The sequence below is a fragment of the Lampetra planeri genome, chromosome 52 (assembly GCF_965212315.1).
Source record: "Lampetra planeri chromosome 52, kcLamPlan1.2.h2, whole genome shotgun sequence".
Lineage (NCBI taxonomy): Eukaryota > Metazoa > Chordata > Hyperoartia > Petromyzontiformes > Petromyzontidae > Lampetra > Lampetra planeri.
Window position 1 is genome coordinate 1,824,857 of NC_136158.1, and position 25,301 is coordinate 1,850,157.

General features: G+C 49.7%; 1 protein-coding gene across 1 annotated transcript in view; it reads right to left on the reverse strand.

Annotated features, from left to right (window-relative positions):
* Nucleotides 1–25,301, reverse strand: part of LOC144734590 (neurexin-1-beta-like) — a 530,465-nt gene that overhangs the window by 128,124 nt on the left and 377,040 nt on the right. Inside the window, exon 3 of the mRNA XM_078616842.1 lies at nt 5,890–6,061. Within this exon, the coding sequence (XP_078472968.1) occupies nt 5,890–6,061 (172 nt within the window). The remainder of the gene's footprint in view (nt 1–5,889; nt 6,062–25,301) is intronic.

The following is a 25,301-nucleotide window of genomic DNA, read 5'->3' on the forward strand; positions in this document are numbered from 1 at the left end:
GCTGTTGTCCTGTTACAATGGGTTCGTCGTTCACGTTCGCAGTAAACTCGCGGGCCTTGAAGCGTTGTCGCTCCGTCGCCCACGCAGGACGGGAAAATCGTCGTTTGAGAAAACAGCGTCCGCAACTGGGCAATTGGTTGCACGATTGAATCTCGCTCTCTCGCTTTCTTTCTCTCTCTCTCAAACTCCTTTCTCGACATACTCTTATGTTTTTTCGGTAAAGTCACGTATGTAAAAAAATTAAAATTAATAAAAGAAATAATAAAAAAAGAAATCACGACGTTTCGGAGGCAACACAAGTCTCCGTCATCAGGTGGGACCGTCCCAGCTAGATTTACTGTATCAAGTGAGGCAAAACAATTCCAAGATACAAGTTATTAAATACAAGTTAAGGGGGGGGGGGGGAGGAGAGGGGGAGGAGCTTATCTGAGTGTGGTAGCCAATGAATGGAACGTATTGGGGGGGGGGGGGGCTTTTTTTACCTACGTCACTTTACCGAAAAAACCTAAGAGTGTGAATCCTTGCAGTCACGAAAGCTTTAAATCTAGAATCCTTTCTCGACATCCGAACGAGCAGTGGTGTGCAGTGAGGAAATCGAAGAGCGTGTAATGCAGCGTTGTAACGACCGACAGCGGCTCGCAAATGTGCAAAGTGTGATGATGTACGTCGCTAACATCGTTCAGCAGATCGAAGTTTGAAAGTAGCGTTTGTGTCTACTCTTATGCAACCGGTTGTGCGATTGCTCGCAACTGGTTGCGTGCAGCCAAGTTGCGCGACTGATTTGCTCAGCTTGTGAGCCTGGCTTCAGGAAAAAAAAACAGGATGCACTCACACTTCCAAAAGCTTCTACGCGAGAGAATCCGTTCTGAATAGATCTGTTTGGAACAAAGTATAATCATCTTGAGCTATGATCAATCCGCTGCTGGATTAAGGCCACCCAAAGCTGTCACCAACTCGCCCAATGCTGCGATGTAATCATACACCGAGCACCTGCCCATCTCTCTGTTTAAATCAACTCAGGCCTCCCGTAAACGACGTGGCTTTCGTGTGGCCACTGCCCCGCCCCCCACTGTGAAACCCCTCCCCTCTTCCCGCCCCCACTGTGAAACCCCTCCCCTCTTCCCGCCCACTGTGAAAACAGACTCCGCTTCTCCTAGATTTGAAGCTTTCGTGACTGCAAGGATTCATATTCTTAGGTTTTTTCGGTAAAGTCACGTAGGTAATTTTTAATTTTTAATTAATAAAAGTAAAATACATTTTTTATTTTACTTTTATTTAAAATTAATAAAAGTAAAATATTTTTTTTTATTTTTATTTTACTTTTATTAATTAATTTGTTTTTTACCTACGTGACTTTACCGAAAAAACCTAAGAATATGAATCCGCTTCTCCACTTCTGTGCAGCAGCGGCAGCAGCAGCAGCAACGTCAAGGCCCTCATGGAGCCTCTTCCAATCCCCATCTTTCCTAACCCTTTGCTCCCGTCTCTTCGGTTTTCCTCTCCCATGCTGTTCCTCATATTTCCCATTCCTTCTCTTCTCTCGTGCCTTTCAAGTTCCTCTTGCTTCTTCCACGCGGTACATCCTTGACTCCCCCCCCCCCGCCGTGTGCCCGCGGGCATAACCGTTGCTAATCAATTCAACACAAACAGCGCACGTGGTCTTATCTTGTAAGCACGCAACGTACGTATGTTGTAGCCAAACCGTGCTCTTCCGAGTTGCTCACGACGTACGCCGTCGGTGCATCGAATCATTGATTAGGATCGAAAAGGGGCGTTGTTAGGTACACCCCCATGGCCGACACGGCGTGGTGAGCCTTCATCCAGCAGTGGATCCGGTAGAGGTTTGAATGGTGGTGGTGATAATGATGCCGGTGATGATGGTGAGGATGATTGTGTTTGTGGTGATAATGATGTTGATTTTGAGGATGACAGTCGTAGTAATGATGATGATGATGACGGTTGTGCTACTGCTCCCAATGAGAACGATGATGGTGATGATAGTGATGATGGTGGAGGTATATTTAGGCTAATGCGGCCAAACAAAACTCTACAAATTAGATTTACAAAAATCGAAACAAAAGGGATCAAGCGTCATGAAGCTAAAATAAATAACACTATTTATATATTTTTAAGAACCGTCGTCCTTAATCATCTGGATGGGGGAGCGGGCGGGGGTTAGAGAGAATGTTACATGCTCATTTGCCTACTTAACAAAATACATAATCATACAATACGGCACCTTTCCCTTATCTCTCCTTCCGTTTTTGCACAAACAAATAAAAGTAGAAATATATTTAACGTGAACGCATCCTCTTGCCTGGTTGTATGCGTACACATCGCTGTAGGTTAATCGAGTGTATAAACCGCACTACGCGCGTGCATGTGTCTTTGAAGACGTTCGACAAAAATAAAAAAACGCCGTTCAAGGCTCCGTCCACCGGCTCCAGTCAAACGCCGTTTGGGAATTTGTTCAACTTTGCTCAACAATCGCTCCACCAAGAGGCGGGGGGGAGTGGTTGTGGTGGGGGGGGGCAACCTTGACTTTGCATTACGCACACTTTTGGCTCGGCTGCGTTGACTTGCGTGTCATAGTGAAATGAAAAGCAAATAAAAAACCAAAAACGCTACAAGCCCCACACTGCTCCGCTGGCGGACGGACAGAAGTTTACCAGCGAGGAGTGCGAACGATGCACGGGAACTCCTTGAGGCTTTGCAATGCCTTGGCGAAAGTCTGAGCGCTCCATCCTTGGTACATAATTGAAGAGCGTGTCGGTTGAGACGGACGGAATGGAGTAATTTAGCAGCGAAGATCAACTGGCTGTGTCCCATATATCATTGCTTTTGTTGGGGAGGGGGGAATGTTTTTCTTCTTCTTCTATGAAAAGCCCACAGGCTGATGTACTCAGCGTTAACCGTTTTATTTCCCGCAGCCTCACGGCGTTGTGGAGTTGTGAAAGTGCGGCCCTGCGATTGTTGCTTGCTCCTACCGCCACTGCTGGCAGAAGGGATCCCATGACTACAGGGAGCTCCCGAGAGAGAGCGCCTTCTCGAATTGTGTTTGGCCTACTCTTCCACGCTGGGCCAAGACGTTTTTGAAGATGCGGGGATAACAACATTTTACCCCCCCCCAAACCCCACCCCACCATCTCACGTGACCCGCCACCGATCGACCGAACAACCTTGTGGGCTCCACCAAATTTATCCGGAACAAAGACGAACAAACAAACACACATCTGGCATAACACAGGTTTGTTTTGGGTTAGATCGTGTAAATATATAAATGTGCCGTTAAACCCGCCACCAGCCGACACAGCCAACTAGTAAGGGTTGTCACGTAAACAGAACACGCAAATTCGTCACTAGTCCAGCACACCGGTGCGTTGGAGAGCAAATGTAAAACAACCATTTACAATCTGGGTACGACGGCTCGCCAGTAATTACAACCGGCATCATCGGGCGGCAGCCAGATCTTTTTGTTTACACACAGTATCTGGTCGGGTGACGCCGTGGCAAAAGTGTTTGACTCATGCTTACAGGTTTCCCTCGCTTCATGCGGTAGTAGTAGATGCCTTGCAATAAAAAAGGGGCAACACGAATCGAAATAGCGTGTCGTGGACCGCACACTAACCCGACCCACAATGCACCGCACGAGCAGACAGCTGCCTGCCGAGTAGCGCACGCAAAGATCCCCCGTCTAGCCTTAACAGACTGTTGGGGCAAGTGCATTTAGCGAGCACTTATTAAGGCCGGCACGGCACACGAGGGAGTGGGTGGCCAGCACCATGCCCGGCCGCCTTAGTCTCCTGAGTGGCGATGTTTACACACCGCAACAGGTACTTATTTGAGGCTGAGTCAACCTAGGGGAGGCCCAGGATTGGTTCAAATAATCGCCACTGGTGTTGGCCGTGAGCGGGAATCGAACACGGGTCTCCAGGTTTGTAGCGCAGTGCGCTAACCGCTACACTATTGCTCCCGACAGTACACACACACACACAATGTAAAACAAAAGTTAATTATATTATTTGTACCAGGTGGAGCCCACTGAGCTATTAGCTCTTTTTCAGAAGCGACCTGGCCATGAATGACGAAGTGGCTTATCATTTTGACATTTATAACAGTATGCAAACATTCGAAACGCGTGATGTTGATTCTAAATGTGGAGGAAACAACCGGAGGACCCGGAGAAAAATCCACGCGACCACGGGGAAAACACGCAAACTCGAAACATACACTCGTCAGGGTTGGGATCGAACCTACTATCTCCTGCACGCCAGGCGAGGGAGTGAACATCTCCTCGCCACCGTGCAGCCTTGCTTGTTGTCCCCACGGCTGACCGCACAGTCGCGTGTCGAGTGAATTAACGCCGCCCACGAGGAATTTTGCGTAGAAACAGGTGAGCCGCGTGTGCGCTAAATCGCACAAACCGAACGCGCACAAAGCGTGGGACGACCTGCACGGTGACTTGGAAAGTCAACATGTCAACATAGCCCATCATCCCTCCGGAGTGGATAAAACGAATTTACGATTCGTTTTATCCACTTCATCGGCAGGGCCAGGTGAGAAGGGGCGATGCAGGCAGGAGCCATCGGCTGACGGGAGATGTTCATTAATGTAATCTTTACCTCGATTAACAATCCTGTTGCACGACGTTTCGCTGGTAATTACATCCAGCATCATCGGGAAATTCGCCAGAATGGTGAATTGCCCGATTAATAATATTGGTCGCGAAAGCCTACGTGTTAAACTGAATCCTGTTGTCTTAATTAAAGGGGGTTGGGAGATGGGGCAGAGGGATCCGTTCCCCATCTTTCCAACCCCCTGCTTTTCATAGCCGGTTGCAGTTCAAGTCGACGGTGTGTGTACGTGAAGTAACGGTGTGCCTACGTGAAGTAACGGTGTGCGTACGTGAAGTAACGGTGTGCGTACGTGAAGTAACGGCGTGCGTACGTGAAGTAACGGCGTGCGTACGTGAAGTAACGGCGTGCGTACGTGAAGTAACGGCGTGCGTACGTGAAGTAACGGCGTGCGTACGTGAAGTAACGGCGTGCGTACGTGAAGTAACGGTGTGCGTACGTGAAGTAACGGCGTGCGTACGTGAAGTAACGGTGTGCGTACGTGAAGTAACGGCATGCGTACGTGAAGTAACGGTGTGCGTACGTGAAGTAACGGCGTGCGTACGTGAAGTAACGGTGTGCGTACATGAAGTAACGGCGTGCGTACGTGAAGTAACGGGCCCCCGCGCATTGCCTCTCAATAAGTACAAAAATAAAAATAAAAGTTGGTTGGGTGGGTGGAGGTGGGCGGTGGTGGGTGGACATGGGTGGAGGTGTGTGGAGGAGGGTGGACGTGGGTGGAGGTGGGTGGAGGTGGGCGTAGGTGGGCGGAGGTGGGCGGAGGTGGGCGGAGGTGGGTGGAGGTGGGTGGAGGTGGGTGGAGGAGGGTGGAGGAGGGTGGAGGAGGGTGGATGTGATTGGAGGTGGGTGGAGGTGCGTGGACGTGGGTGGAGGTGTGCGGAGGTGGGTGGAGGTGGGTGGAGGAGGGTGGAGGTGGGTGGAGGTGGGCGGAGGTGGGTGGAGGTGGGTGGAGGAGGGTGGAGGTGGGTGGAGGTGCGTGGACGTGGGTGGAGGTGGGTGGAGGTGGGTGGAGGTGGGTGGAGGAGGGTGGAGGTGGGTGGAGGTGGGCGGAGGTGGGTGGAGGTGGGTGGAGGAGGGTGGAGGTGGGTGGAGGTGCGTGGACGTGGGTGGAGGTGGGTGGAGGTGGGTGGAGGTGGGTGGAGGAGGGTGGAGGTGGGTGGAGGTGTGCGGAGGAGGGTGGACGTGGGTGGAGGTGGGTGGAGGTGGGCGGAGGTGTGCGGAGGTGTGCGGAGGTGTGTGCGTCGCGCGGACTCACGCGACGGGTAGTGTTCGTTGGGCGGGTAGTGGTCGAGCTGCAGGGTGGCGTTGGCGCCGCTGCGCATGAACTTCACCAAGTGGTAGCGCCCGTCGTTGACCGGCGCGCGCTCCTCACGCAGCACCACGTCGCCCGTGCCCACGTTGAAGATCACCGCGATCCGCCCGTCCTCCTGCACGCGAGGCGAGCGTGGGTGGTAGGGTGCAGGGCGGGGGGGGGGAGGTAGGGCAATGGACATCGGTTAAAAAGAGCTTCATAGCTCATCGGATTCCTCCAGTATATATAGATGTTCTGAATCGTCAGCGATGTCGTTGGCATCATCATCATCATCATCGCGATCCATGGACAGATAGCCCGTAAGTTGCCACTGCACATTTTGTCATTGATTTCCACTTCCCTCTGTCTTGTGCCGGCATGCTCAAGTAGCGGCCACGTCTTCCTGCCACCGATCTCGTGTGATGTCGTCAATGGCTCGGCCACATCGGCCACCGTCATCAACATCGTCACCATCGTCGTCGTAGTCATTCTCACCACGCAGTGGCGTCTCTAAACAAGGACCACATTGCAGACCTCACGAAGGTAACAGTCCTGGTGTCTCCTTCGTGTCTATATGGTGTCTTTCTGCTACCTCGTCAATGGTGAGGCCCGTTCTCAAACCACGACAACAACAGCAGCATCATCATCAACAATAGCAGCAGCAGCATCATCATCAACAACAACAACAGCAGCAGCAGCAGCATCATCATAATCAACAACAATAGCAGCAGCAGCAGCATCAACAACAGCAGCAGCAGTAGCAGCATCAACAACACCACACGGTAAAAGAAGGTGCGGGGATATTCCCTCCAGAAATGTAACGATCATCAGGGACTCCACCAGACAGCAAATGCGGTGATTTCAGCTCCCCCCCCCCCCCCGCCGAAAACCAGGAACACCTCGTCTGCCTGTCGCCGGACTCAAGACTCGCCTTCCCATAAAATACATAAAAAAGAAAAACTGACTCTTGACTTTTAATTTATTTTCACCTCCGACTTAACTCTCTTACGCAATTCGTTGCGCGCGCGGGGCGCATTTTATTTTGCGCGCGTTTGCAATTTTACTTCTGCTCGGTCGATGTTCGCCGCTGAGGGCGCGTGACGGGTTTGTTTCGTCTCATTCCTGTCTTTCCGTACGCAGCCCATGATCCTCTCCCACCCCCACCCCATCGGCGTAGCGTCCCCGTTCCGTTGCGATGCACACCGGTGCACTACTTTATTGATGGAGATATTGGCACGTGAAAAAAAGGAATATTGATCGATTGATTGACGTGCAAATCATCAGGCGCGCATCACCGATGCCAGCCCCGATACACCACGCGTGCTCCGATGGAACAGGTGGAATCCACTCAGCTACCACCGTGGATGCCATGGAATGGTTTACGACAAAAATAAATATAGAATTTGTGCATGTTGCTATTTTATTAAACGCCATACGAAAGAAGAAGATAATCATCACCATTATCACCGTGATCGTGGTGATACCATCATCCTTCTCCTTGAGTGTTCTCAAGGAGAAGATGTTTGGGTCGATTCTTCCCATAACTAAATCTCTATCAAAGTGCCTCCGTTTTAATTTTTCCATTATTATCATCATCACCACCACTGTTGTCATCAGCATCATTATCATCATCGACATCACCATAATCATAACTCTCATCATTAACATCATACGCCTCATCATTGCCATCGTTATCTGAATCGTAATTTCTACAAGGTATATTTACGATCTCTCACCTAGGCCAAAGACTCTCTGCAGGAGCCCCATAAAGCTCCCTTTAGTGGAGGCCCTTCTGCCAGCAGTGCGGCGAGCGAATAATTGCAGGGCTGAACCTTTTACAAACTGCCCCTCCAACTAAACTCGCCGAGCAGACGCGAGAACGAACGAACGCCCGACCACCGGCACCGCAGACGATCAAACAAAGCTCTAGGTGAGCATCACGGTAGCGATGCGGTCGTGATGAATCACGGCCGTGAGCTCACCTCGAGCCAACGGACGCCCACATGCCCCCACGCCCGTGCGACTGATAAGCGAGGAAGGTTGCGGATTAAACCCCGCGGGGGGGGGGGGGGTCACTGCCGAGTTCACGCCGGTGACCTGAACGCCTGCCCCCTACCCCCCCACCGCCACCCACCCACGCCTACAGCCCCCCCCCCGCCCCGCCCTCTAAACCACCGCAACATCGCAGGGCGCTCCTCCGGCCACAAATCACGTGGGCTATTTCTGGGGTTTAATCACAGGGCATCTCCATTTACGTAGCACAAACTCGCCCCGCCCCCCCCACACACATCCATCCACCCACCACCCCACTGGGCTGCCCCCTCCCACCGCCATCACCGCCCCCACCCAACCCCCGCCCCCCAGCATTTCCATTTTCATGCAATTGTAATGTTATTCATTCAAAAGGATAATTGAATAGTACTATGCTCGGTGAAATGGGGTGGGTTTGTATCTGTGTCTCTCTTCCGTCGCTATCTCTTTTCATGCAGCCAGGCCACCCCCCGCCTCCACCACCACCACCACCACCCCCACCGCTCCAAGCAGCGATGATGAGGCGCGGATACAAATGCTGGCACATCGTTCGGGGCACGTGCGCGGAGACATAGCGCGTGCGTGCGCGTGCGTTGAACTTCTTTCGCACCGTACGTAGCCAGCCGCGATAATCGGAGGTGCAGTGTTGAGTCTATGGGCAGTGTTGAGTCTATGGGCAGTGTTAGTCTGTGGGCAGTGTTAGTCTATGGGTAGTGTTGAGTCTATGGGTAGTGTTGAGTCTATGGGTAGTGTTAGTCTATGGGTAGTGTTAGTCGATGGGTAGTGTTGAGTCTATGGGCAGTGTTAGTCTGTGGGCAGTGTTAGTCTATGGGTAGTGTTAGTCTATGGGTAGTGTTAGTCTATGGGTAGTGTTAGTCTATGGGTAGTGTTAGTCTATGGGCAGTGTTAGTCTGTGGGCAGTGTTAGGCTATGGGCAGTGTTGAGTCTATGGGCAGTGTTAGTCTGTGGGTAGTGTTGAGTCTATGGGCAGTTTTGAGTCTATGGGTAGTTAGTCTATGGGTAGTGTTAGTCGATGGGCAGTGTTAGTCTATGGGTAGTATGTATGTTGAACTTCTTTCGCACCATACGTAGCCAGCCGCGATAAAACGGGAGAAGTACAGCAAGCTAGACGACACGAAAAGCAGTTCAAAAGAAATGTGTTTTCAAACTAGACGATTTAAAAGTTTGCTCAGCTTCAGAGCGTTCCAGACGGCCCGCAGAAGCGTATCCCAGAGTGCGCGACGCGGTGGCCGCTATCGCTGTTCGATGGCTCAGCCAAAAGCCGCTTGCGAGGATGACGAGATCGGCGAGGTGTTGTTGCTCATTTGCGGCAAGCACTTTGTTGTGCAAACAGTGCCACCTTATATCACGTGCGCGTGCGTGCGTGCGTGCACACGCACGAAGATGCAGGTCGCCGTGTAGCTTCGAGCCGCCCGTTGCGGGGCAAGTGCTGCGAACGAGAGGTGCTCATTGAACACTGAGACGACCTCGGGAACAAGAGACAGAGGACTGAACCGGTTCAGATATCACTCGCCACGAAGGGGCCGTCCATAAATGACGTCGCGCGATTTTGGACGATTTTTGACTTTTCCCCCTCCCCCTCTCGCCACACGGCGTCATTAAAGTCCGACTCCCCCCCCCCCCCTCACATATGACGTCACAAAGCTCTGCCCCCCCCCCAAATAAAACATGCTTCAAACCGCTTTAAACTATTGTCATTGTAGTGCGTATTTAATGTGGCGCTGCACTCTGATGTTGTAGGAGAAAACATTTATTAAAAAGTCTATTTCATTAAGAGTAGAACGTGTTGTCTATATTTTTTTAAAGTTGCGCATGTTGATGTGACGTCACATTTCTCAACCCCCCCCCCTCGTCACACATCGTCACAAATGTCTACCCCCCCCCCCCCCCAGGTGCGTGACGTCATTTATGGACGGCCCCTAATATATGAACTCTTGGGCCAGGAATCATACTCAAGGTTTTGCTGGGTTCATTGCGTAGCGGACTCCACCACTCCGTCAATGATGGTGCATCCCCGTCACAAGCAGGCAAAGGCATAGCCGCTGCTGGATGAACAAAACCAAAACACAAAGTCGCAATTGAACGTTGGCCGTGAGCGACAACTGAACTCGGTTCGCCCGGGGCTCGTGAGCGCGTGGTGCTCACCACACCACGGCACTACCGCCGCGCGTAGCCACACACACACACACAACTCACACGCTCGCTCCCACCCCCTCTCCGTCCTCCTCATCAAGGGGAGCAGCGCCCAGGTCAGGCTGCTGTCAGACCCTCGCCTTTGTTAAGGCCACGCGCAACAATAAAGGTTGGTGAGTCGGGCAGACTGCAGTGCCCCGGGCCACCCCAACCCACACCCCCGTTGGCCCGAGGCGGCAAATGCCAATTAAGGCGGCGACTCGAACGATCGCACTCGGGCGAAGGTGGTTTCCAATGGAAGGGAATTGTAACGTCTGGGTCACGGCGCAAATGAGGCAAAGCTGGCGACCGGCGTGGGAACGATGCTAGCGTCTGGCCACGCTGCCGAAATGGATTCCGAATTGGTACGCGGCCGACGAAGTGTCAGATACAAGATGAACCAGACGGCGGTCGAGCTTGCCAGCGTGTAGCGCATCCATCGCGAGCATTTCACGATTTGGAGCGTCTGAAAGTAGCAGCCACGTGGTCACGTGGGCACCTCCGGGGTGTGTGGGGGCTACGGGCGAATGAGCCGCGCGCACAGACTCGCACGCGTTACGCTGGTTCAATTCTCTAACCCCAACAGCAGGCAGCAACACTCTCGTTCACTGCACAGCCAGTGCAAGAGGATAGATGAGGTACATCTTAACCTTTCTTTCACACGACTACAGAATCAGAATACGTATTTATACTGGAGGAATCCGATGAGTTATAAAGATATTTTTCACAGATGCCCAGTAGCAGTGCACAGTACAAGAAAGGTAAACACATCATCCAGACGCAGACAAATTAAACCAAACCATCTCCATCCTAGCAGGCAAAGCCGACCCAGGAATTAACTTATTTTCCATAAGCGACCTGGCCACCGCAAATCATAGCCCAACAAAGTGGCCCATCAAACAAAAAAAGACTCCATATGTGTCAAAACACATATTTTCTCATTTTCACGTTTATAAAAAAATTCGGACCGATAATTAATTTTTTAATACCATATAGCACCGTACTTGATGAATGAAAAAAAAAGAAAGCCCACGTGTGTTGAGTCTTTTTTTTTGCGACGATACACAACGTGAGAAGACGGCGCGTGAAAGTCTGCGCCAATAATGTCACCACGGCTTCACGCGTGTCTTCGCCAGCCAATTAGCGCGACACCGCGAGGAAAGTAAGAGCCAAAAGAGCATTTCGCGACACCGCATGTCGATACGGCAACATCGACACGTAACAGATTATTTATAATTCATCTCACCCATCTCAAGCGCAGCGTAACAACGCGATTGAAGGTATGATAGTAAAAGAGAGCGATTATTTATTCATTTTCTTGGTTCTTTCGGTAAAATTTCAGACGCTGTCTTTCCGACAGACCTGTTCTTCACCTGAGGACGGCTGCTTGCGTTGTGGCCGAAAGGTCGTGAGAATTATTTTATTATGTTTTATTTTTTATTATTTCCCTTCTACGTGACTTTACCGAAAGAACCAAGAATATACATTCACACCTGTATTCTTGTCGGAAAGGGTAAAGCCTATTCATTGTTGTTCATCATCTTGATACTCGCAAAAAATGGGGGTCCCGGAGATGCAATTAATGTGGTAAATAAATATCTATTACCCATTAAATGTAGCGCTTTGCAAAGTGGTTTTGTGAGTAACGGATGGCGTCCTCAGTTTTGTAGTTCATTCAATGGCTTTAATATTTCCTCGTGTAAACTGACAACGCGTGCATTACGATCGTTACAGATTGCAGGGTCGTTCTAGATTGATGGCGCATTCATATTATATATTAAAGCAAATTATTGGAGATTTATATTTCGTGTATTTTGGGAAACGGTGTGTTTTTCCCACTGCTACTTTTTGTGCCCGAATCTTGCATTTGTTTGATCTCTCAATTGGCTAAAACTTAAAAAATATACATTTTGTATTTTAAATTCTATTATTTCTTACCTTTTTTGTAAAAAAAAATGCATTCATTTTTATTGTTAATTTATTTTTTTTATCTGATGTGTTACGACTTTCTTAGCTCACGGGGTACTTAAAAAATCAACTGAAACTGAACTGAGAGTCGCAACGATTCGGCTTACACGCATGGACGTTTGTTGAACCCTTTTTCACGCGTCACGTGAGCCTCGAGAATCGATCTTCACCAGTGCGTCGTTGGTGCGTCGTTGCTGCGTCGTTGGTGCGTCATTGGTGCTTCATTGGTGAATCGTTGGTGCTGCTGCTGCGGCGCCATCTGTCAACGTCGCCCTCTGAAACGTGACCTGAGAATCACTTTCCACCGGTCACCAAAAACTTTTCTGACTCGCTCACTAATCGTGGACGCCAATTCCGCGGGGCGCGGTTTAATGTAGACACTTTGAACGCATCCTCCGCCGGTGCTCTCTCCGTCACGCGACTTTTCGGCGCCTTGACAAAAGAATTTGCATATCAAGAGTAATTTAGCATATTTATGGGAAATGCAGATATATGATTAGTACTACTTGTGAAATGCGTAGGAGGTGGGCGGGGGGTTTCAAAGTCATATTATGCCCGTGCATTATGCAGGATTAGCAGCATCAAGGAACGTACACATCGGGACGTTGGGCCGATGTCGCGAACGTTCGGCGCGCGGAGGCAAACCAAATGCGCTTGATGAAGAAGGCAATCCACCACGCGTGCAGTGCGAGAGGATTGCACGGGGTGCAGACACAACTGCACGCGGATGGATTCACGGATCCGTTTTGGCGTACTGACAATCTGCAATCTGCTGGTCACCCTGCAGGTCAGGTCCGCGTCACAGTCACCCGGGTGCTAACCAGGTTCAAGCCATAATTCTAGATTTGAAGCTTTCGTGACTGCAAGGATTCATATTCTTAGGTTTTTTTCGGTAAAGTCACGTAGGTAAAACATCAAAATTAATACAAATAAAATAAAATAAAAAATCACGACGTTTCGGAGGCAACACAAGTCTCCGTCATCAGGTGGGACCGTCCGGCTGTGACGGTCCGGCTGTGACGGTCCCACCTGATGACGGAGACTTGTGTTGCCTCCGAAACGTCGTGATTTTTTATTTTATTTTTTATTAATTTTGATGTTTTACCTACGTGACTTTACCGAAAAAAACCTAAGAATATGAATAACAGGTTCAAGCCGGCTGAGGCTTCCGCGAGCTAACGTCAATAACAACAACAACAGCAGCTAACAATGCAATTCGTAACGTGAGCAATACATCGCAAGGGAAACGGGCAATTTCATGGTGATTTTGTCATTTTACAACTCTTGATGGATTGGTGTCGTTTTGTCTCTTTCTTTTCTTTTCTTTGGGCCATTCTCGGCAATTGGCAGCTCCAATGGGACGACCGTGCAGGCGTTTCGTCTGAATTTTAATCGCATCCCAGCACTCACGCTGGAGCGAAATAATGAGATCCGAGTCAAAAAATTAAAGGGCGCCACGGTGGCGAGGCGTTAACTAGTGTACAAGAGGTCATGGGTTCGATCCCGACCCTGACGCCTGCTGCATTTGTAGTTTGTGTGTCTCTCTCTCTCCCTCCCCCGTGGTCACGTGGGTTTTTCTCCGGTTCCTCCGCTTATTGCTTCGATATTTAGAAACATGCGCTTAGAGTATTTGGCTGCTTATACATTTCCACTGGAAAAGCCACTTCGTTGAGCTATCATTTGCGATCGCCAGGTTGCTTCTGAATTTTTTTTTACGCAGCTCAGTGAGCCTTACCTAGCAAAATAAAAATAGTTACGTTCGTAAGATCAAGTTCGTAATTTTCATTATGATTCTTCTCCCTCCCCCCCCCTCTCCTCGCCCTCCCTTTTTTTAAAAAGAGCTTCACGTTAATCTATTGTAGTTGAGTTTGTTGTGCTGCACAAATTGAGGATGGACGACTGATACACGACGGATCATGGGTCACCATTGGTGATGATGCATGGTGATGAAGATTATGATGATTTGATGATTATTCATTCATTTGATGGTGATCTTCATGAGAATAATGATGAAAACAGAGCTAAACTGATCTTGGCCACAGTGTGACTGAGTGGCCCAACCCTCCTGCTCATGCAGCAGGAGCAAGTGATTTAATTAACTAAGCCGGTAATTGCAGCGGTGCATTTTCACCTTTTTTTTCTCTTTAACCTTTTCCACGAAGAGCAAATCTTGGCACCCTCGGTGGTTGTCGAATTGAACGGCGTGCCATCCCCACTCTCTCTCTGTTCCTTGTGCAGACATATGGACTGTTGGATTCTCTCTGGTATTTGCACAATATCGAAGCACTGCGTCACTCGCAGATGGCAGTGAGGTGGCGGCCAACAAGCTGTCAATTTACGCCCATGCAATGTTTTTGCCCCCTCGCCAGATGAGAGGTGTAAAGTATTTTGCTCAATATCGAAGCATTGCGTCACTCGCAGATGGCGGCGAGGTGGCGGTCAACGAGCTGTCAATTTACGCCCATGCAATGTTTTTGCCTCCTCGCCAGATGAGAGGCGTACAGGTAATTGCTCATCCTCAAAACGACGTTGCTTGTTCGAGTTACACGCAGCATGACACACGCAAGCATCATCCGATGCAATTTACAGCGGTTGGGTGGTGTCTGTGACACCTGAACAGACTGTAAACGATGGATATTGAAACAAAATTTGACCCTTTAGTTTCCACCCTTCTTCTAATGTCTGGCGCGTAGTTGTTACGCTTCCGCCAGTGGAACGCGACGTTTCGTTCTCGCGGCGTGCACAGGCGGAAGGACGTACGGACAAGCAAGCGGGGCACCGTTGCCATTTCCCCTGCGCGAAACAAACGAACGGGACGAGGCAGCACGAGACGCGGACCGAGGGAGCGCGATTCAAAAAAGGAAATGATGCTTAGCAGAACGGGAGAAACCATCACCATCAGCTGCATCACAGACACACTTGCCTCCACTACCCTCCCCCATCTCCCCCCCCCCCCCCACCCTTAGCGCCCACTCACATAGCCACTTCGCCTGTACGTACACATCATTCATTTTTAATGCTTTTGGACGGAGCACTAAAGGCTGCAGGTCGCACGAACCCGGGCAATTAGGGCTTCGGAAACTCGGCTAATTGCAGCCGGAACTTGTCGGCCAGGTCATCCAAATATTGTGGCAGATGATTGTGTACGAGCCGTTTTCGCGCACGCCCAATTAAATGGATCTCGTGTGAGGCATGAGAATCCGTCGTTTTTAACAATGCTGCCCCTCGCTGTGTGGACCAGAAGTAGCTTTGTAAGGGAGCTCAAGAGGTGGCTCTGTGATATCCACTTACACGCGCCGCTGCGCTGAGATTTCAGCGCGGATTCTTCGTCGTCGGAAAACGCGGACAGCGATCTCGCGATGGGTGGCACAAATGTGCAAGCGGGTAGAACAATGAAACGACAACTTTCAATTTTAATTTATGAGTCGATGTCAGCGATTTGTCCCCGCGACGTGGCCTAGCGTTGGCATTGCGAGTGTCATCGAGAAATCGGCAATTGTCCCAGAAATCTAGATTTGAAGTTTTCGTGACTGCAAGGATCCATACTCTTTGGTTCTTTCGGTAAAATCACGTAGGTAGAAAAATAAAATAAATCACGACCGACATTTCGGGCGCAACACAGGCGTCCGTCATCAGGTGGGACAACCACAGCAACAAACAACTTCAGCAATTGTTTATACCTACGTGACTTTGCCAAAAGAACCAAAAAGTACGTCCCAGAAATTACAATTTCAAGATGCGACGAGGGCTATTGGTGAATTTGTCTGTTTGTCATTTGGCTACATTTCCTTTCGTCGGCTGTGCTGTTGGCATCACGTGGCCATTAGCAAGAAGCATCAATTTGGATCGCTCACAGGGCAGTGTAACTCCCTTGGTGTTGGGGGAATGGCCCACGGAACGAGACATCACAGAGCTACTTCCTAGGAGACACCTTCAAGTGACATCTGATCCGCAAGCGTAGTTGTTTTCTTTTTTAAACAAAGATGTTTGCTAGCGTAGAGGGCTTTAAGAAAAGAAGACAGCTCGCAGCGTTCCCAGCTGGTGTGTCTTCATCCTGCTCTCTTTGGGAACAATTAAACTATGAAACGAAACACATTTTTTTTAATTGTACCGGGTAAGGCCCACTGAGCTATGCAAATATTTTTCACAAGCGACCCGGCCACAAATGATAACTCAACGAAGTGGCTCATCACGCGGATATTTATAGCAGTCAAACACTCTGAACGCACGTTGGCCATTCATCATCACCAATAATGATGCACGGACAGTCGTGAATCATTCATCAACCCTCCAGTTGTGCAGCACAACAAACTAAATTACAATTAAACCACGTGAAAGTCTTTTTAACAAAAAAGGGAGGAGGAAGGGGGGAGAGAAAAATCATTGCAGAATGAAAATGACAAACTTGATCAAATAAACGAAACGATTTCTATCTTAGCAGGTAAGGCCCACTGAGCAATGTCGTCATTTTTTCACAAGCGACCTGGGCATCACAAATGACAGCACAATGAAGTGGCCTTTCATCGTGTGGAAATGTATCGCAGCCAAATACTCCCTTCACATTCTAAATGTGGAGGAGAAAAACCGGAGGACCCGGAGACAAAAACACACGACCACAGGGAGAGAGACACCGCAAACTCCAAATAAACAACAGGCGTCGGGGTCAGGATCAAAACCCACGACCTCCTGCATACCAGGCGAGGTAGTTAACACCTCCTAGCCACCATGGCATTGACTACGCTTAGAATGACTACGGCTGACGCGCCGTATGCTCAGCTTCTCCCCCTCGCACTCTCTTGCCTCTCTCTCTCGACTCTCCTCGTTACATCTGTCTGGCCGTCTGTCACGTCGACTTCACCACCCCCCCCCCCTGCCCCTCTCTCTCTCTCTCAGGCCATTTCCGATTACTGCCGTGCTTCACTTTAACCACCAGGTCTTCACCTCCTCTCTTGGCACCTCCTCTTGCCAAATCGAAATATTCTTTTCCCCATCCATCGCCTCCGCCGGCTGCACGCGCGGCTGTCGAAGACGCGCGGTGCGTGCGCGCGCGCAAACCCGGGCGCCTTTCGTTCCTAACGTTCAACTGGTGGGCAACGTTCGCGTTCGTGCGGCGTCACGTGTGCGGACGTCACGGAGTGAAGACGACGGCGGCAACGTCGGCAGGGCATTGCTATTTTTCGTGTTTGTTTGTCGACCAACACTGCGGTACGACGGCCTCTGGCGCAGCTCGCTTGCCGAGCACCGCTGTGGCTCGACGGCCGACCGCTCGCCGCACGTTTGCCAGGGCGAGCTCCTTCAGCAAAGTCGCGGACGAAAGTTTCCCAGCGGAGAGGAGAAAAACGTCGGACATCGTGCCGAACAACGTGCGTCCGAGAGCCGTGCTGGAGCACGGCGACGGAAGGCCTACGCAGGGAATCTCTTTCGAATCAGAATATTAAAAACAACAGCTATCCTGGAGAAATCCGATGAGCTGTGAAGTTCTTTTGCACAGGTGTCCAGTAGGGTGGGGGGGGGGGGGGTCACAGAGTTATTGACTTGCTGCGGCTACTTTCGATGTTACAACCGAGTTAGCGGCACGTTAATAAGCCTCAGCCACGCTCACCACACACAGGGCTCGGGCAGGTCAGAGGTCAGAACGCAAAGCCGGCACAAAACGGGGTTTCAGCCAAGGAAGATTAATCCGGGTTCTCAAGTGTAACGAATTGACGATCGCTGCTTAGTAGCTAATCACGTTATTTGTTTAACTTAAATTGGCTCCATTTCAGTTCTGAGAATATCGTTTTTTTGGGCAAGATTGGCAAATTAAGCAGTTTCGAAACAGCGCTTGTAAGTTTTAAACTAATGTCAAGCTGCATCCGGGCGTGACCAGCATGCACGCCGTCGCTGTGAGTGTCGGCACTGCCCGTAGACTCAACAATGCCCGTAGACTCAGCACAGCATGTAGATTCAGCACTGCATGTAGATTCAGCACTGCCTGTAGACTCAGCACTGCCCATAGATTCAACACTTGCCATCGGCTCAAAACTGACCATAGACTCAACACTACCCCATAGATTGAACACTGGTCATAGACTGAACACTGCGCATCGACTCAACACTGCCCATATATTTCACACGACTCATAGATTTAACACTTGCCCATAGATTCAGCACTGCCCATTAGATTCAACACTGCCCATAGATTCAACACTGCCCATAGACTCAACACTGCCCACAGACACAACACTACCCATAGACTCAACACTGCCCATAGATTCAACACTACCCATAGACTCACCATTAACCACAGACTCAACACTGCCCATAGACTCAACACTGCCCATAGACCCAACACAGCCTCTGTACATGAAGCGGTCTCCTTCCTTAACCTTCTTCCGTTCCTCTCTCAAATCCTCGTCTCCTCTCTATCGCACATTCCCTTCCTCTTCACTCCCCTCGCCCCTCCACTCCGTCCCGTCCCTCCCCTATAGCCCTTTCGTGATCTCCCCCGTGCCCATCTGTCAACGGTCACTCGTTCTTCGGTCCCTGCACTGCCCCTGTCATCTAAATCACTCGATTTTTATCACCGCTTTTAATCTCCATTACAGAGCACCTTGAGCTAAGGAGCTCTATATAAATATAAAAAAATTTACCCGTAAAAACAAAGTTTTTCACTTTAAATCCTTTATATGCGTGGCATCGGTTTCATTTTATTATTCATTTCTGTTTTTCTTGAGTAAGAGTTTCATTTTTATCACATTGGTATTTTAAATTAAATATGAAAAAAAAAATTCCCTAAAAAGTGGAACATTTAGGAATTTTCTTTTCACGAAAATAAATTGTCACGCACAACGAGTCTGTGTGCAAAATGTCAGCTCGATTGGATCACGGGAAGTGGGTTAAAAAACGACCGAAAGATTTGCACGGTCGTAAGCGCGCAAGCAAGCAAGCAAGTGAACTTAATATAAAGGATTTAATAAGACAACACTGGCAGATGAACGCCCACCTCGGTTAGCTTATCGGCAGGTGGTGTTTTGGTCGGGTTCAGTTATATGCGCTCCCACATCATGCAAGACGTCTTGCGAGCTCGGAAGAGTCGGCCAAAAAAACATTCTATCAATAGGGGGCTCTCTCCAATTGCCTCTTGCGGTGGCCCCTCAGAAATCAGTCGCACAGTCGGCAAATTGCAAGGGCTCCGTCTTTACCTTTGACCTCTACCCCGAACAGAACCAGAGGCTCCGTTAACGTACCGGCTCGACAGCTTGTTTTGCTACTCTACCCCATTGTTTCACGGCTTCGGTATGTCTTCACACATCATCCCACCGCAGGCGAGACAGCGCTCTGGGTGGTACATTCATAATTGTGTGGCACGGGCAATCTCTCCCCTCCATCCTCCCTCATCCCCGTCACGGGGCACCACTCGCTCCGGTCTAGTTGTGCACGCACACACAGTCGCGGTACAGGTGGGTGCGCGCGTGTGTGAGAGAGAGAGAGCGGGTGCGAGGCACGCGTGTGATCAGTGGCATTTTCAAATTCCCTGCCGAGAGAGAGTCAACATAGCGGGGTTGTTGCGCGTCATCGTCGCTGCCGCTGCTACCCGAACGTCCCGGTTTGGTCAGGAATAGTGCCCGTGGTTTGCCATAAAGGCTGCACCCCCACCCCATCCCCACCTGTCCCAAATCGTTTTGCAAACATTGGGATTTTGTTCGCGGTTTAAAATGTTCTGGCCTTCACACTGGGACTGTGAGCAAAGGAGGTGGCCGGTAAAAATGGTACGGGAAATAAAATGGCACGGGTAAAAATGGCATGAGACAATATGGCACGTGAAAAATGGCACGGTAAAAATGGCACGGGAAAATGTCACACGAAAAAATGGCACAGGGAAAAATATCATGAGAAAATGGCATGGGAAACGCCATGGGAAAAATGTCATGGAAAAAATGGCACGGAAAAATGTCTTGGAAAAGGTCATGGGAAAAATGGCACGGGAAAAATGGCACGGGAGAAAATGGCACGTAAAAAAATGGCATGGGAGAAAATGGCACGTAAAAAATGGCATGGGAGAAAATGGCATGGGAGAAAATGGCACAATAAAAATGTGACAATAAAAATGGTACGGGGAAATGCCATTTTCGTTGGATTTTATATTAAAATAGCAGGAAATACCCGGCATTGCCCGGGTACTTTTGTGAAAGTAGAGTGTATTCAGAAGAGGGTCAATGACGTGACAGCAACTGTTAAGATTGTGCTGTGCCATGGGGCCTGTAATAAATGTAATATCACGTGCCACAATGGGGTACAACATGAAATAGCGAATCTTTTTTTGAGGCGTGAATGATGCCGTTTGTTTGTCTCGCCACGGAAAGACGGCGGGCGTGTTCACGGAGGTTTAACCCTTAATTGGAATCACCAACCGGTTTATTTGGTGATGCAATCAACGGGAATTGTTAGATTACCTTGATGAAGAGGGGGTCATGGGTCATTATGCAACTGTTAGATGTGCGGGGCCAGGTTAATGTGCTGGGTTAGGGATGGCGACGTCACTTGGAGTGTGAGGGGTTGCCGTTTTGGTTGGCTACGGGCCCCCCTATATCAAACGTCGGCTCGCCATGTAGCGAAGGTTTTCCGCGGGGTTCTAAAAAGGTGGCGATAGCTTTAATCGCGTGGATTTTTATTCGGAACAGACAGACAGACTTTCATTTTTATATCTATAGATTTCCTTTCCAAAAATGTATTCTGGTAGTTGTAAACATCTGCAGACTTGCTAGTCGGGAAACTGGCATCATTTTCACACTGTCAAATCATGGGTAAATATTAAATTTGATGTTACACTGATTGAATCATTCTTCCCAATGTGTATGCCCACTCGCCAAAATTTCATTTAAAAACATAATCTCCAGATTGTTGGAGCATGAACAGTGCCCACTTTCTTACGTCCAATGTTTTACGCTGTTGAATTCACATTCAGTCCGCTGTCCAAGTTGTTTAACGCATTTTTTCTTGTTGGCGGCGGTAAAAATAACCTTACCGTTGAGCACCGACCGGCGAGCGCATTCGATGTGCTGCTAGTCGTCATGGAGCTAAAGGTGCTTCCCTGAAACGTCTTGCTCACTCCACTGTTTGGCGAAAAGGCCCTCCACTTAAGAGAGAGCTCCCAGAGACACCTCTCCGAAGGGAATTTCGGCCTACTCTTCCACGCCGGCTCTTCGAGGGGGCGAGTACCCACGCTTTACCCCACCACACTCGAACTGACTGCGGGGTGGATAATTCGCGAACTTGACACCGTTGTGACCAACGGAACTGGTGGTGGCTCTGGGTATTGCGAGACCACTGACATCGTGGCCACGTAACACTATTTAACACGATTTTTGTTCCTGGGTACTGAACGTTATTTTTTAATTGCTTGTGCCTCAAAAGTGTAGAAAATGGCTATTATTCCCCACAAACTTTGCTTTTGTGAGCAGGACTTTACGTGAAGGAATGACACAAATGCACACCGCGTTTTCTGATTGAAAATAGGTAAATCACTCTCCTGGTCACAAAAGCAAAGTTTGTGGGGGAATTATAGCCATTTTGTGTACTTTTGAGGCATAAGCAATGAGAAAATAACACTTACTACCCAGGAACAATTTTTTTTTTGTTACACAGTGTATAAGTCATTGGCGAAAAGCCATCATTGACGGGCGCCTGCAACTTCGCTTGATGCGACGATTACCACAAAAGATTTCGCTGAATTTTTTTTTATAATAACAAAATAATATCCCACGACATGTAAATGTTGTGGCTTTACTCTCCGACACACCGGGTGTGCTGGACTAGTAACGAATTGCCATGTTTGGTTTACGTGACAAACCTTACTAATTGGTCGGGTGGCGGCGGGTTTAACGACAGAAACATTCATCATGGGACCTCCTTTGCCAGTACCAAAATATACCAAAATATACTAATAGGGTTTTTCCCCTTTTTTCTGGCAACAAAACTGACACCTTTTGCAAGGAATCATGCTTACATTAACCACAATACTTGCAGTCAAATGCAAACAAAAAACAATACTCTGATAATGTATGCATAATTTATGCATTGTCTTTGTTTCAAAGACAATGCATAAATTATCAGAGTATTGTCTTTGAAGCAAAGACAATGCATAAATTATCAGAGTATTGTTCGCCAGAAAAAAGGGAAAAAAAACCCTATTAGTTGACAGAAACCTTTATTATCGATGATATTGGTTCGCGATTGCCTGCGTGTTAAACTTCTTCTGTCCCTCTTGAACATCTCGGTGCTTTGGCATGTCCAGATCCCCTCTGTCCCTCCTCCTCCCCGTACTGCTGACCACTGAGCCCCGTTCGTGGACCCGCTAAATGGTCCTGATGGCCCCCTTAATGGAGCAGAGGACAAGGCGTGTTAACGATACATTGATCAAAATCAGTTCCAACACTTTCGATGCATGCGATTGGATGGCCGCCCCCGCGAGAACCAATTATTTTCAATTCGTACGACGCGTTGGAGGCAGAGGCGCAGCCCTGCAACTGCTTGGCTCACGCCACTGCTGGCTCTGTAGAGGGTAATATTGATCCTACTCTTCGACGCTGGTTAGATACCTTGCGAAAAGCTTGAGAGCACTCACACTTCACCCAACCGGACGCGACCTGCCGATTGACTGCGGTGTTACCCATCTGTTTCATTGGTTTCGTGGCTTTATTTTGGTGATTTCGAAAAGTGTATTGGTTTAGCCATGTTTGTTTGTTGTAGTACAGAGTTAGACTGATGGCCTTAATCTAAGTTGTCTTGTGGTTGTTGTTGGTTGTTTGACTTGCATCCCACTGGGATTTTTGCACACAGCGTTGGTGTACGGTGTTTTTTTCTGCAATATTTTGCTGTCTTTTCTTGGATTTTCTGTTTGCACTCAGTCACATATTCCCTTTAAGATGTTTTTTTGTTCATGTCTTTGTTTTTTGTTTGTTGCGGTTGCACCCGATTCAAGAGCCGAATGGCTCACAGGGCTACACCTAATAAATGAACTTGAACTTGTACTGCTGGAAGGACAGAGTGGGGTGGTGGTGGTGGGGTAGTGGGGGTGGGGATTTAACTAACTCGCCCCACTATGCTTCAGCTCGTACGGACGGCAGATTGGACCGGTCACCCCTGAGGTTGCAGGTCCAGCGCGCCCCCTCACCGTTCGACCGTTTCCGAATTCGTACGGTGAACGTCGCAATGCAATTCGTTTACGGAAATCCCGCAGCCGCTGAAGGAGACTCCATTTACGGGCAAAGCAAAACACGTGTGATGACTGAAAATAATTGTAACCCCCCCCTGCACGCCACCCCCACCCCCTGCAATCTCGACAATTCATTGAATTGCAAGGTCAAGAGGGGAGGGTGGAAGGGGATATCTCTTACATCGCTACCACACGGCCCATCGCTTAGAATGCCACGGTAACATCGCCGTATCTGCCGTCTACATTACAGCGCCCTTCACGCGCTCGAGTGGTCGCGGTGCCCTCTCTGTCCGTCGCTGCATCGCCAATCTTACGGTCCTAGTTGCGGCTTTTCCATCTTCTTCTGCTGTTTTTCCACCTGAAAACGGCTGCTTGTGTTGCGATCGAAACGTCGTGGTTTTTTGTTCATTAAAAAAAAGAATTTGAATCAATCTACGTGACTTTACCGTAAAGACCCAAAGAATATTAATTCCTGCAGTCACGAAAGCTTTAAGTCAAGACTCTTCTTCTTTTTCTTCTCTCTCCTGATGTCATCTCATTCCATCGCTCTCCCCACTCTCTCTCTCTCGCTCGCTCTCTCGCTCGCTCGCTCTCTCAAAGCGTTCTGGAACCCGGGTCGTTATATTTCCCTCTTCGGCAGAATTACCTCGGAAAATCCCGTTTTTTTGAATGGGTCGCATTTGGTACGTTAATAGCGCGGTTCTTGTCATTCTTGGAGCACAGATTTGTATTTGCGGCGACGTCGTTTTTGTAAGCGATTGCCGCATTTAGTTTTTGTGTTTTGTATTATCGTAGCGGGCTTGGACCGGGAAAAATAGAACGCTGGCTCTTGGACGCAGTACATTTCTTTTATTGCATCTCTCTCTCTCTCGCCCCTGTGCGGAGAGGCCACACCTAGTGGTCGCTCCTGCTCCACCAGGTGAGCGGACAGAGGCCTGGGCTCAGGTGAGAGCCTGTGCCTGGCCTGAAAGGGAGAGTCATCGTTCTTTTCGTTTCCCTTTCTCGCTAAGACCTGCGGTTACTGCTGCCTTTCCACCATGGCGCAATATCCAAGGCTCGAGTGTCTTTCGCGAAGGAACGGTTTAATCTGCTATCCACCGCCCGAGATCACAGCCGACATCGTCGCTGCTGCTGTGGCCACGTGTGTGGGCCATGCGGGCATCCTCACCGCCCAAAGGCAAGATCGAGGTGTGGTGGTGTACGTGACCCAGGAGAGTATGGTGGCGCGCCTGGTAGAGACGGGGCTCGACGTCGGGGGGGAAGGGCTGTTTGTGCAGTGCACCCCGCTCGCGTCGCCCGCCATCAGGGTGATGCTCTCAGGTGCGCCGCCATTTCTCAAGGGCACCGAACTGCGCCGAGATCTACAGCGCTTCGGCACAGTGATCTCGAATATAATTATGCTGCCTTTGAGGTCGAAAGACCCAAAGCTAGCACACGTTTATGATCTTAAAGGAAGGCAACACGGAATTGGATGTGAACTTCAAGTACACCATTGATGGTCACGTCTATACCGTGTATGCCTCCACGGCCGCGCCGAAGTGCTACGGGTGTGGTGGTGTCGGACACACCCGAAAACACTGCACGGCAAACAAACAGGAAAGGGGAAAAGCAGCTCCGCCTGCGCAGACAGCAGCAGCAGAAGTGCGGGAGCAGCAGAAGCAGCAGCAGGCGTCGCCGCCGCTGCAGCAGCAGCAGCAGGCGCCGCCACCGCGGCAGCAGCAGCTGCAGCAGCAGCAGCAGACCTCCACCGACTCTGCTGATGGTCACGCGCAGCCAAGGACTGACGGCGGGGAAAAGGGTTTCACCGTCGTTGAGTCGAGAAAGCGGAAGGCGAGAGGAGGCAATGCGGGGGGGGGGGCGCGGTGGCACCTTTCCAAAACGCGTGGCCGCCGCCGCCGCCGAGAAAGACAACAGCGACAGTGACGAACGGGACAACCGCCCGAACGCAACAGCAGGGCGCGGCGGTGAGGCCGAGCCACAGGGTGAG